Consider the following 14,345-nt stretch of genomic DNA (forward strand, 5'->3'; position numbering starts at 1 on the left):
TTAAGTAATTAGGCACGGTCCTCTCATGTTTCTGAGTTTAATACAAACACAGCTTTTGATTAAAATGTGGCCTTTAACCAATTCTACCTAGCCTGAACTTGCTGAAGTTGCCTTGGCATACAATCTGGATCAAAAAGTAGACTTTCTGTCAAATCACACACTTGCAAATGATTACATAAAAATGAAAGTGAAGATTACTTATAAAATTAACATGACAGGCAGCAATGTAAGAATGAGAAAAATTTTAAATCATGATTGAAGTTTTTTAGTAAAACATTGTTAATTACTAAACACTACAATAATGTTGCTTTTGAGGTAGATATGGACAGCTATTAGAGAAAACTACTAGAGTTGCTACTAGAGAAAACTCATATTTAAGTTGCTACTAGAGAAAACTCATATTTAAGATATCTGTTGCTTTAGTTGTGTAACACTAGATGAAAATTAACTTATTTGCCAAGGAGAAGCACTTACACATTTTTAACACAATTTTTGTAAAAGGTCAGAAATCCTATATAATTGCACGTGGCTGAATGAAGCATTTGCAAAAAATGTAGTAGTGGACATGCTGACAAACAGAAATTAATCAAATGAGTACTTCGTATCCACATTTAAGCATGTAATGAAGTACATGACATAGTAATCTTTGGAGAGTAATTATTACCTCAAAAAAACTCAAATATATCACTGAACTTACATCATCCATCCCTTTCTACTAATGGAAAAAGAAAATAATGGCTGTGATATGAGAACACTATCAGCATTTAATTCACATTAGAGACAAAATGCAAGCCTTTTTTTTGTCAGAAAAAAAAAATCAGTCTGCGTCATGACAGGCCAATAGAGTTAATGGCTTATATCTGAACTTCTGAAATATAAAAGCCAAAAGCAGCTACAGAAATCTGGAGTGCTTAAACGTTTATACTGCTCATAGAAGATGTTCAGTCTTTCTGTAATCGGAAGAAAGTCGTATGAGTGCCTTAGCAGTAACATCTACTAGACTGCTTGTTGACTCTTTACCCTGACTGAGGCCACAGCCCCAAGGACACTTACATACATGAGCCATCTCTGGGAAGTCAACAGGACTAGTCATACGACACAAGCGCACACATAAGAGATGGGGGGATCAGGGCCAAAGTCAACATCTGCTAACAGGTGCCACCTTGTACAGGAGAAGGAGGTGACCTGTTTGCCAGCGCTGACCTTTTCAGGATGATCACTCTAAGTACATTACATATTTACGGTAAACTTACACACAGTTTTCCAGAAATTAAAGCCTTAAAATAAGTTGGAAAACATATAACATCTCAATGGTTAGACATTGATGAGTTGACACTGTTCTCCTAAACAATTCTTTATTTCTTACAGTGGTAATCAATTACATGTATTAAAAAAATCTCATATATATAGTGTTAATAAAATTAGAGTCATATCTCTGTTTACACTCTAAGTTTTTCACAACAGACCCAGCAAAAGTATAATCTATATGATAATGCTCGTCATGACAAATAAACCAAGCATATATTTTGAAATAATTTTTTTGTGTGTGTTCAGACAAGTATATCTATATTTTGGGTGCAATTAACAATTACAAGAAAGTGCGAATCTATCAAAGTGGCTCTTAAAAAGCTTAAATTACTACAGAAGGTAAGAATTGGATCAACCCATGCGTTTTACACAAAAAGACTTCTTTTGGGGAGGGGGGCTTGTTAGCAAAATCCAATTTTGTTTTAAAGTAGACAGCTTTTAATTTATAAGTCTAATGCCATTTCAAATGCTCAGCCCATCTTAAAAATTCAAGTAGAAATATGAATCTAAGTCCAGTCAGTGATGATATCCTGAAATGTTTACAGACACAACATTGAAGCCAATGGTAAACCCTCACTGATTTTGATAGTACAGAATTAGACCCTATGGGAATTTTATATTTGGATATTATTTTCATCCATTAAATTTGTGACCAGATACATAGAGTCATTCTTCGACAGGCTGCACAAATGTTCCTACATCGTTCATCAAGCAGATCCTTTTTACAAATAGGATGGGTCTTATTCTATTTAGTGATATTTTAGACTTATTCCAGATTTGTGTAGTTCCATTTAAATATTTCATTTTCCCATTCACCAGATGCCACTCTTACAGCCTCCTCTGAAGATAAGCATTTTTCAAAGTACAACTTTGTTCCTAAAATGCTTTATTAAACATTATTTGAAAAATAACTTTGTGGTATAAATGATTAAATTTAAAATAAAGTTTCAGTGTGTGATGCTTTGAATCAAAATTAAATTTTTTTATTGTTAAACAAACACAAGAGTGCCTGTCTTCACGATTTACTTGTTATACACTGCATCTGCCTGAGTCATCGTAGCATTAATGCTAGAAAGAGTTTGCTTTATCTGGGTTTATTAGAGACAGAAACTTGTCCCATTGTAACTTCATTGTTTTAGATTACTTCAGTGGAATATGGGATTTGAAGGGATCACATGGATCATTGAATTAAGCATTTGGGAACCGTGAATGTGGAGGAGCTGACATTTAACCTGGAGTCACTACAGCCCATCTACATGTACCACACACCACAACACCTTTCCAGCGCTCTTTAAGATCTGCAGTGAAAAAAACAAAAGCTTCAGCTATAATTCACTGCAGAATGAGAGCAGGAGAGATGAAAAGACAGCATAAACATCCTAAGTTCCTGCAATAGGAAGGAATCTGATAGGTAAAATTCCCATTTGACCCCAAAAGAGGACCATGCCCCACACCACAAAGGAAGGCAAAAAGTCCTAAGAGTCTTTGACAAGCTGAACAAGGAAAAAAACTCTCTGTCACTCCAAATCTGTTGATTAAGTTTGAGAACAAGAACAAGGCACAGCATCTGGACCCCGGGAGACACTGATGCTACCAGGAGCACCAGTCCATACTGCCCTGCATGCTCTCTATACCTCTTTCAGAGGAGCTGAAGAATGAAACGCACCCAGATACCAAGTTATTCAGAGGAAAGAAAAGGAAAAACATAACCACCTTGTTCTGCTGCATGATCAGGAAAGGCACTGAAGCATTGGGTTTAAGTGGTGTAAAAACGGTGCAAAAAAGCCCCAGGAGTCCTGTCCACTTTCAAAGCTCTGTGTAGATTTCAGTATATCTCACACATAAGGATTCGTATCACAACTTAAATCCTATTTTCCTGAATTTTCCTATTTTGTCTAGCATGGCAATGCCTTTTCCAGGCTTATCAAGCATGACCATAAAGAAGCATAGATTTTTTACTTTCTCCCTGATTTGAGAAGACTGTTCTAGAATGTCTCAGTTAGAAATTTTCCAACTTCTAGCCTCAATGTATTTGTGTCTCATTTTCAGCCATTTCTACTTATAGCAATACTACTCTTTAATTTAAATAACCTTCTTTGATATGTACATTGCTTCATATGACAGATATCCCATTTTCTTCATCACTGTAGCAGCTGTTTGTACATAGCAACCTTGAATCACATCAATGAAGTCTATGCATAACTAGTTTGCAAGCACACTTTTTTGGATTAAAATAGCTCTAAGGCCTGACTTTTTCTATATTGATATCTGTCACTTCCAACATACAGAATAGTCTAGCTTATTGCTTATTCTGAATGGGGTGAAGTTTCCCTGGCTGAAGTACATGCATACACTTTTCTTTTTCCTCTTGACTGACGATTTCTCATCTGACAAATACTATGTATTTTAAGGAGAAAACAGCAAGGATCTGCAGCTCTAGCCACTCGAATGGTCTGAAGTATATTTACATAAAACTTAAACCTTTTTTATTCTTTCTATTAAAATATAGCTTTATAGAATTGAATTTATGAACAGTACATAGTTTTTGTTAAATTACTACTTTAAAAACACCTTACAAAAATCATGGGTGAAACCTTGCTCAATACATTGTTCTAGAGATGAGGTAATCTCAGGAAAGGTGAGTTTACACAGTGAGATTCCTTAGTTTCCAATTTTTGGGCACTATCAGCTTACATATTTGTTACTGTTTTTGCCTGATTCTGTCTAACTGCTTATATCTCCTGATATGATGCTATGCAGAAATGAGATACCACCATGTACAAAGAAAAGACACAAAAAAGATATTTGTATATGCAGAATACTTATCATGCTTCAACAACCGTGTACATCTTTTTTTCTCTCTTACAGCTATAAGCATTAGCCATGACAGCATACTACTGAATAAAAGGGGATAGGCAATGGTTCTGTGTCTCAAAGGCAAGTGGTACATCATGGCTTGCAACCACACAGCTAAGTTTTCTTGTGTTGAAAAGCTTGATGACTGAAATTAAACTTGGAAGAGGTCCTTGACCCATGCTAACCCCAAACATACTGAGGCTCTGTCTGGGATTAGTGCTAGCTGGCCTAACCAAAATCATGCCAGGACCCATGCTAATAGCTTAACAGTGTGGATGATCGCTTGCTAGTTCTCAGGACTGTGCCCTGGCCCTCTTCAGTTTACTGCTATGGACATAGACTAAAGTTTAGTCCAATTCCACTACATCAACAAAGTCAATGTGGTCTCTCCAATGAGAGTTAGACTTGGCCCTAGGCATATAATTTTATCAACATTCAGAAAATTACAACATAAGCAAAAATAACCCCAAAGAAAAACAAAAAATGGAAACTTGAAAATGAAACATATGCTTGCAGATTCAGTGCAAAAGCAAACTGAAGCAGAAGTTGCTAATATGGTTTTAGTACTTTGTGAAGGTGCCAGCTGGATGGATGATAATTTTTCTACCCCTGCAGGGCATCAAAGCTTTTATAAAATCATTCCTTTCACACATATTAGCACTTAGCTTATTAAAACAGATGATACTTTTTTTTTTGTAAAGCTGCCTGGGAGTGTCTTGAAATATAAAATCTGAGAGAGAAATCTCATTTTGACCACCCAGTCTAACAAACAACAAACACTGACATGACATACCATGGCTGAGAGTCTATGTTATGGGACCTTCTGTGACTGCCACAACTGTAGTGTCACAGCAAAGACTGTGAATTGCTGTTATGAAAACATTTGCTGTAACTTGCATAATTAAATGAAACTGCCAGCAAGCTTTCTAAAATGCTTAGGAGATGGCACACAAATAAATACATTTCAAAGTGTATGTTATGTTCCAGAATTGGTATTATAAGGAATCGTATTGCACAGTATCAGAGACCTTATTTTTTCCCTGTTCAAATTCCTACATAATTATGTTACTGATGTCACTGTCATGTAAACTGATCCAAGTTTATAATCAAATAAATTGTATTTTATTCGTATTTTACTTGTGTAGTGGTTTAAACTTATATAAAAGATATGACCTCACCCTCTTAAAGTTTATCCTTCGGGCAACACAGAAAGGAACATGCTAGACAAAAATTAGTGCTCAGAACTTGAATGAGCAGAATTATGCACAAGAGTGCAGCTAGGAGTTTATAGGAGAGCCCTGTATGAGGAAAATTTTAGTAGAGTAGGTGACCATTTCTAACAAAAGAGGAGGAATCAAGTGAAAGGGATGGTTGGAGGGAGACCATCGAAGCCAGTAGAGAAGCTGAGGAAAATTAGAGTGAAGACACAGGCTACCAGCGTGCAGGCCTTGAGGAAAAGGATTATGCTGAACTTGCATAAAGAGGATCAAGAATCTGGAAATTCACAATTCAATAAATGTTTGGCCAACTTCAAGATCTTAGAAGTCTTACACTAAAAATGTGATAAAATTAAATCCTAAAAGTCATTCCATAGTAGTATCAGTCAAACCCATAGATGCACTTGGCTTAATTGGCCTTCTTTCTTTAAGGAACAATATGTAAAAGTTCTTTATTTAGGGAAATTAACTATACAATGGGGTTCAAAGAAGCCACATCAATCCAATTCTGTTCACAAACAGATTCAAAATCAAAAGACGGAATGAAATTAGAACTCAGTGGAGAAATGCCTATTTCAAATAATACTCTTCTAACATTTTTATTTAGTCCTTCTAGAACTTAAAAGTTCCATGCAGAAAATGTTTAAAGAAAGCCCACCCTTGATCAATGAAGACAATAAATGAAAACAAAAGAAAAATGATCAGCATGAAAAAGCATCTGATATGCTTGCTGAACGTAATCTAAATGTAGTTTATCCCTTCCAGTGTAGTAGTGATGTTAGCAAATATTACAAGGGGAGTCACTTACGTCAAATAACTTCTCTATATACATTTCCTCATTGACCTTTTCTCGAAGTATATCCTGGTTTTGTCGAACAAACATGATGTAGGTATCTGCTAGATCCATTCCTGGTTTCTGTGGAGACAGAGAGCAAGGGGAGAGAGCAGGGGGGGAAGAGAAAGACCACACAACAATTGAGACTTACAGGAAGTTATTTTTAATCATAATTAAGACTGAGATTATGTTACATTTCTCAAATATGTATAAACCGTTCATATTTACTAAATCTGCTGTGAATTCTGGATTAGTTACCAAGTTCAGGAGGGTTCACTGTTAATAAAGTTCTCATAATTTATGAATGCTTTGATTCATATGCTGTCATAGAGTGAAATCTTGGCTCTGGTAACGTCCATGGCAAAATTGGACTTTCCTCACTTTGTCCTTAGTGAGGTTCTCAGAGCCTCCTTCATGGTCCAGATCCTGCCACCACATTCAGAAAATGGTTAAAAAGCAGCTTTCAGTTCCTTTTGCACTGGCTCAGATTTGTTGTGATTTGGTTTCAATGTGCAGCTGAATTTCACATTTGAGGTCAGTTTCTAACCTAACAGTTTTAAAAATACGGATTCAAATGAAGTTAAAGCATTTCACTGAAAGCAAATGAGTTACAATGGCATAAAAAGGTCAGTATGAGAGTAGAACTGCAGTCCTATTTTTCTGAAACTTGCACTGGCATAATCAACTCAGAGGATAACTAGGGAAAGAGCAAGGACTGTACTGTTTCCCTTCTTGTACCAATCCAAGTCCTATATTCATAGCAGAGTGGGCATAATCTTTTGTACCATACTCTCAAACATCAGGTTATGCTGTCCTGCTGCGAAACTATGCCAGTCTGGCTGGAACGGTTGTTGAAAGTGCTCTCTGCTGTCCAGCTGGGATTTCTGAACCACTGCATCCACAAATGCTGTCCCACACTAAAGGTGCCCCTTGCAGCCAGCAATGTCCCCTTTCACGGTGGCGTATGCAGAGCTGGTCAGGAGCTTACCTTTTCCAACATGGACCAAGAATGAACATAAGCACTTTGGGAAGTCTTCTGTAAATGCTCTGTGTTTGAGAAAATTTGTAAAAAGTATCTTTTGCCTTAAATAATATTTAAGTTCATAGCATGCAAAAGAAGGTTAAGTTTTATAATAACTTACTTTACAGTAAGCCTCAGCCCAAACCTATTTATAAAAGATTCAAATCTGGTTAAGACTGGCTCTCCATAGAATGTTGAAGAGTTTGGGGGAAGGAGGAGGGAAGCAGCTATATACAGTCCTGGTATTCCCAGGCATTAGTCATCTCTGTTTCTCAGAAGCTGTTCCTGTCTGAGTAACAGCATAGGTACAAAGCTGTTACAATAAAATATTTAGCATATCTTAAGAAACTGTATGCATAAGCATGTTAATATATCTAAAATATTTACATATAATTTTATATTAAGGCTTGACTTTAATTCTACAAGTGGATAATATTTTATTTTTCTCATTCCTTATTACCATGTATGCAATGTACTAAAATGTGTATAATCAGATTTGAACACAAAAGAGCAGGACAGGTGCAAAATGCCCAAACTGTTACCTGTCTAGAAACTGCCATGACAATAATGGGATGAAATGTTTGAGAACATTCTCCATTTAAAACTGCAATAAATGAAACCTCCTGGATCATGACCTTCATCTCTTTTCCCTGAACCTACCATGGAGCACATTTAGGGAAATGATCCAAAATAAGATTTGTTTTTTCCTTTACACATTAGCATGAATGATGGTTCAGTTTCTTAAATATAACAGTTAAATGTGGCATGATGACCCGGTTTAATACTCCTAGCCTCTCCAAAACTCACTCTGACAAAACTGATGAGTCCTGTACATTTAGATTAGTCATTCCAGAGGCAAAGAAAGCTCATTTTAAAAACTTACCACTTACATACAGCTGTCTATATGAAACTTCTAAGAGGAAAGCAGGACCATTTACATTTATATCTGAGTTAACAGAGCCTGATCCCAAGCAGAGAAATAAAATGTAAAATAAAAACAAATAAAACAGTTGTAAAACATGGGTCACAGAAATCAATAGATTTTATTCATAAAAACGGGCCTTTTCATTAAAATTTGATGGAAAATTTTTGAAATTAAACTAAATCACAAAATAAAGGAGATTTGAAACAGAAAGATCAATACAGTCCTTTAGTATACTCATTTGAGATGGCTTTCAAAAATGCAACCAGTGAGAGATGAAACTTTATGGAGCTGCAAAAGCCTGATAGGTGATTTATAGGACCAGGACTAGTTCTTACTTGGAGGGATAATGGGAAAATAATTTGAAATCTCAGGGTGTGGGGTGGGGGAGGAGGTAATTAACAAATGAAGAGCTGATTATAGTTCTTGGAGGTAAATATTCAAATGTAAAAAGAAATCTTCCACTGAATGCTGAAACCTAATGGTTCTCTGATCCATGCACATTTTTCTTTTACTAAGTTCAATAAAGAAATGTTTGTCTTGCAGGCAGACAAAGTTAGAAAAATAACATTTCCCGTCAGCATCAACTCTCCCCTTATCTTTGAGATGTTTACCTAGTCTTGAAGCTGTGACATATGGGAATTTCACACCTAGTGAATATATTTTCATGTAGCTTGTGGCACAAGAGTGTAATAATTAAAAGAATATACACAAGTAAGAGTAACTGCAACAGCTGGTGACATTTACCAATTAGAATTACAGTTCTTTAAAACACTTCATTCTTCTTTAATGTGTGCAGGATAATTATCTTTGAAATTGCTGTGCAAAAAAATTAATTTTCCTTTTAAACAGTGTCTGATTACAGTACAAATGTGTCTGGATAAGGAAGATGATTATTAATATTCCAAGAGTATGGGGCTCTGTTTTAAAAACTCACCAAAATCATTGCAAGCTAACCATCTTTGCATATGGTGGGCAAAACACACATTAAACACTGAATGAACAAATGGTATATCAAATACTTCATTATATCACCATTCTGGATACACTGAATTTATTTGTTTTCTCTAAACATATCAAAGAAGAAAATAAAGCTATTATAAGCACCAAAATAGGCATAGTACTATATATTACATGTTTAACTGTTTTTTTTTTCCACAGGGATTACATATTAGATGTGAACCTCTGATTACATGACCTAAACATTGTTCTGCTATTTCGGATTATTAAACATAAGGGGGAAAAAAAAGGTTAATGTAGAATCTGAAATTCTTAAAAAGAAAGAGAGAGAAGGGGGAAAAAAAAGCAATTGGGTGTACCTTAAGAGACAAACAAACAGAAACTGAGATATACTTAAAGTAATTGTCACACTAATAGCAGCAGACATTTCATTACTAACAGTGGGAAGACTGAGCAACTCAGTCTCTAAATTTATATCCAAAATTTAAAATTCTCCTCCTCCGATACTCTGGCAGAACATCTGCTGTAGTTAATGAGGAGGAACTATTTGCACATTATTGAGAGAAGATTTTAACCTGGTATATTTATCTGGATTAGTTTAAAAAAAGGTATTCAGCCTGAAAAGTTCCCCAAGGGGGGAAAAAAAAGATTTCAAATCATATTTTGTGATTGACTAAAAGTTATTGTACATTTATTTGTTTTATTCAGAAAAGCAGACAAGATGTTTTGCCCATCTGAAAATGAAAGGGAATCATACAAAGAGATGAATGGAGAAACTGGAAACACAAAGACATCAAAAAAAAAAAAAATACCAGGAAATGAAGAGTTGTAAATAGGGTTACTTTGTCGCTGGTTACACAAGTAACTGAATACACTGGCAAGTGAATGAGTTTAAACAAGGGTGTAGACTTCAGCACATTCTTTTTTAGGGTTAATCACTAGTTAACCTAGCAAGATGAACATGCTGTTGGGGGGGGGGGGGTCCTTGTTAATTATGTACTGCAAGTGCTCTTACTTCCTGCTGTTACACCTAATCCCACAGGTGCAGGTTGTCTCTTTTACTATTCACTGGTAGGTGGATCCAGCTCCACAGTCATTTTTTCATAGCAACAAATTTAGACAAAGAAGAAACAGCTTAACCTTTCACAGTAAAACAGGAAAATGCTGTCATGGGGTGTATTTAACAAAGAGGCAAATTTTTAAATACACTATTCCAGTTTCAAAGATGATATAGAAGCTATATTATGATTGACTCGATTTGAAAGCATGCATCACTCCCACTAGCAAAAGTTGCCTCTGGCATCGAGTCAAAAGCAATGCTCCATTGTCTTGATATTCAGGCATTCAGATATTTTGCTGCTGAAAGATCTGCAACAAGTTTAGTACCGTCACTAATATTAGCCTTTCCCTACGGGAGAGATACAGCTAAGTTTCTGTACAGCTTTTTACAATGCAATAGTTTGTCACAAAACTCAGTAAAAGTCATTTATAGATACTTGAGTTACGTTTATTCTCACTTTGACATTTGTCACAGAATGTTTCTTAGCAGCAGAGAGTATTAAACATACTCACATTCCTGATATTACCAAGAAAAAAATATCTAGTTTTACAGAGCTGTTATCTTGTCAAAGCATTCATTTTTTAAGGATTAGAACAGATGTTACAGATCAGCTATATAATAACAAACTTTACTGTATTTTCTGTTTGGTCTCCTCTCTATCCCTTTCCCCTCCCCTGCATGCTGGAGGGAGACATTTTAACCACAGTACTGATAAAACAATGAAATGAAAAGGAGTGACGAGGTGGAGGGGGCTATTGTGAGAAACGTAGGGGCTCCTTATTAAATGTCCGCTACCAAATAAAAGAGGAATTTGGAAAAGTTCATTGGCTGAAATTTCTCCTCTATGTACTACAATGCTCATCACTTGGGCTTTTTAATTAAAATATCATTGAAATATTTTTGGAATAGAAACCACTGGTACTCATCCATCACTTCACTCCATCATTTCCTACAAATCAAAATAAATAAACTAGGCAGAAGGATGCACCATTTGTATAATCAGTTCATTTCCAAGGTAGCATTTTCTCCTTATATGGTTATGAAAAATTCTGTTTTGCTTAAATGAAAAAATACAATGTATTTTCCTTGCTTCTTATATATCTTGTAGGTTAAGAAGCAACCTTGGCACAGGTTAAAGGTGTGCATTTTAAGAGAGGACTGTCATGCAGTACTTAAGCTGTGACTCTGCAAGCATTTACGCAAATGCCTTTTCATATGTGGATAGTTTCATTGAATCCACAGGGCAACAGAGGTGTGCAAGTATTTGCATCATGATCTTAATTCTCTAGCATTAAGGATCTTCAACAAGCTGCAGTTACTATGACAAAATCTGGTATTAAACCCTGCTTTTTTCTGAAACCACTATGTTCTACTACATTATTTTAACTTTCCAACTGATTAGTAGCCATCCTTTCAATCTCCATTTAAGAGGTATCTCAGAAATGTGACTGCCTTGAAACAGATGATGCAGAGCTTGTTTTTATGGGCTTGGAAACAGAAGGGGCAAGTTCCCAGGTCTGGATATACAAAGAAAGAAGAAGAAGGGAGGCAAAAAACTGAGCATGAGGATAACAACTGTTCTGTGCTCTTTATTTTTAAACAGAGGTCTCCAAGTGAATCCTGCTCAAAAATGAATGGCACAGTATTGCCACACCTTAATAAATGCTGATTTTCCAGAAAAATATTTCACTTCATAAAACCAGTTAAATGAACTAATGCAATACAAGTGTGAACTTTGGAAACAGAGGCATCTGGAAGACCTCAATGCGTATGTTCCTGGTAAGGAGGCAGAGTTCCCACTCTGGCCTCTACGGGACCCTGTAAGTCAAATGCTGGCCCATGTGTGAGGCCTCCCATCACACCTTTGACCTTGCCCAAAGGCAAGAGCAGGGCAAGAGGCCTGGCCACGTGAATGTTCTGTGCTGGCTGGGTCAGCCCTGGTGCCCCCAGCGGCCTCCAGGCACCGGGCACGACAAGTGGCCTATGTGAACCAAGGGGGATTCGCTTCCTTCTGCGCCCTTGGAAAAGCTGGCACAGGTTCCTGGCTCCTACAAAGGGATTTAAACGTACCTTTCTGAACAACAAGAAGTATATAAATTTGCATGTAACTAAATGCTCAATTTGTATAACTAGCTATTCTGGTTATGTTTGTAAAGTAGGTAAATGTATGTAGAAATGACCAGCTAGACATGCAATTATTTGTGTGCACTGACTCACATAATGAGAACTGAACAGGTAATGAAATTATGTATCTGCTTTAGGAGTAATAATCTTTTGAGAGTATCAGCATATTTTTTGCCCTCCATTCTATTGCATTTTTTCCCTATTCTCATTAATTAATGGCTATGTGAACAGATCATTAAAACCAAAGATTAGAATAGTTGTACTTCTGCATCTCCTAATGGCCACTTAGGCTTTAAGAAAAAGTAACAAAGAATTAGAGCAGACTTGGGTAACTTGTTCTAAAAGAAGTTTTGAATAACCTAAATTAGCTCCTTCATTCACAAACATCAAAACATAGCATTGCCAAATTCCTGAGCATCAAAACATAGCATTATCAAGAAAACAAACTGATGTATTACTTATAGTTGTAATTTTTGTGTTATTTTTCTCCAAACATTTGCTTTCTTTCTTGTGCACAGCAGCCATTATTTCTTTCACCTTAGAGCATGGCACAGTGTGAGAATTACCAAAAAACAAATAACATAATAGTAGCTAGTTATATTCTTTACCACTTTTAGTAAACCATAAGATATCATTGTCTTTACTCTTCTTACGCTGGATTATTTTGTACTGTTCCTAATATTTCCATTGGGGTTTCAGTTTAGAAAACTGACATAGTGCCCTACACCAAGTGCCGGGGGAGATCAACAAAAGTTCCTTGCGACTGTGCACATCCTGCTTACTAAAGAGTATTCTGAAAATGGAGACTTATTTTGGATGCTTTCTTAAACAGGCTAAAAAAAGAGGATTCTGCTTTTCTGGATGGAGTTATTCATAATTCACTGCAAATATTAACCAACAGAAGACAGCAATATTGAATACTTTTACAAACAAATCTGTCAAACAAACTTCAAGTCAGAGTCTGTACTTCCCATCCTGGCCCTGAGAAGTTAAAGAATGCCTTCTGGGGAGCATATATCTTTGTGTCCAACTACTTAATGTCTACATTGCCTATTGATATTAACAGAATTAACCTTTTCCTCAAAATGGCCAAGAGTCACCCAAGAATGTCCTTTGTCTTTCTTAATCTGTCATTATTTCTAATTTTATTTACCTTTTCACTTTTTTAGACCCTTTCTATCTCATCCTATGTCTAAAACATTCTGCTCACTACTATATTTATTTTCTTTTGACATCTCTTTTGTCTATTTTGAAAGTTATTTTCCTCTTATTTCCCTATAAAACAGCATTCTTTTCTTCTTTGCCAAATATTCAGCCTGAGAGTAAAAGATCAAAAACTCTGTTGTACTCACGCATGTGAAAAAAAACAACAACAGCCGTTTGCCCTCCCCTAACCACTCACACCCTGGTCCACCAAGTAATCGACAGCCTCTGTTTCGCAGACCCCAAGGACAGTGCTGAAGTGACCCAACAAGATCCTTGAATGAATGTGGGTGACAGGGGCAGAATGTGGTCATTTAACAAAATGCAATTTCTCACATTTTTGAAACTATATCCAATTAAAGGGCTGCATTTTGGGGTCCATGCAAGCCATCTATCACTTCAAACAATCTAAATCCAAACACAGAATAAGATTTTACAAGTATTCATTCCTTGCCCTACTGTGGTCACCTTTAAGTCACCTCAAGATATGCAGGTGTGTGCTAACGAGGGACAGGAAAAGATTTTAAGTGATATCTGTTTAAAATACACCCACACAACAGACATTTAATTAGCTTCAGTGCAGACTTGCTAGGTTACTGTCGCACAAGTAAGAGCGCAGAGTAAATTCCTCACCCTGTGCTGCCCCCTCCCCACTTCTCACTTCATTTCCAAGCCCAAGAGATGACCTTGTAATGTGATGACTTCAGGCCTCCTTTTGCAGTCAGAATTTGTATCATCTACAAGTGGTGATTTTAGACTCTATTACCATGGATCGCTGGCTGCCAGTTGTGGCAGTAGTGGCAGGACCCTGTTCCTCTTCTTCTTTGCCTCAACTGCAT

General features: G+C 36.3%; 1 protein-coding gene across 14 annotated transcripts in view; it reads right to left on the bottom strand.

Annotated features, from left to right (window-relative positions):
* CADPS2 (calcium dependent secretion activator 2) overlaps window positions 1-14,345 on the bottom strand; it is a 337,297-nt gene that overhangs the window by 16,779 nt on the left and 306,173 nt on the right. For all 14 annotated transcript variants that reach the window (XM_026067041.1, XM_026067039.1, XM_026067036.1 and 11 more), the window contains one exon: window positions 6,190-6,297. In XM_026067041.1, coding sequence (XP_025922826.1) covers window positions 6,190-6,297 — 108 coding nt within the window. The remainder of the gene's footprint in view (window positions 1-6,189; window positions 6,298-14,345) is intronic.

Source organism: Apteryx rowi, unplaced genomic scaffold, assembly GCF_003343035.1.
Source record: "Apteryx rowi isolate R43461 unplaced genomic scaffold, aptRow1 scaffold_252, whole genome shotgun sequence".
Classification (NCBI taxonomy): Eukaryota; Metazoa; Chordata; class Aves; order Apterygiformes; family Apterygidae; genus Apteryx; species Apteryx rowi.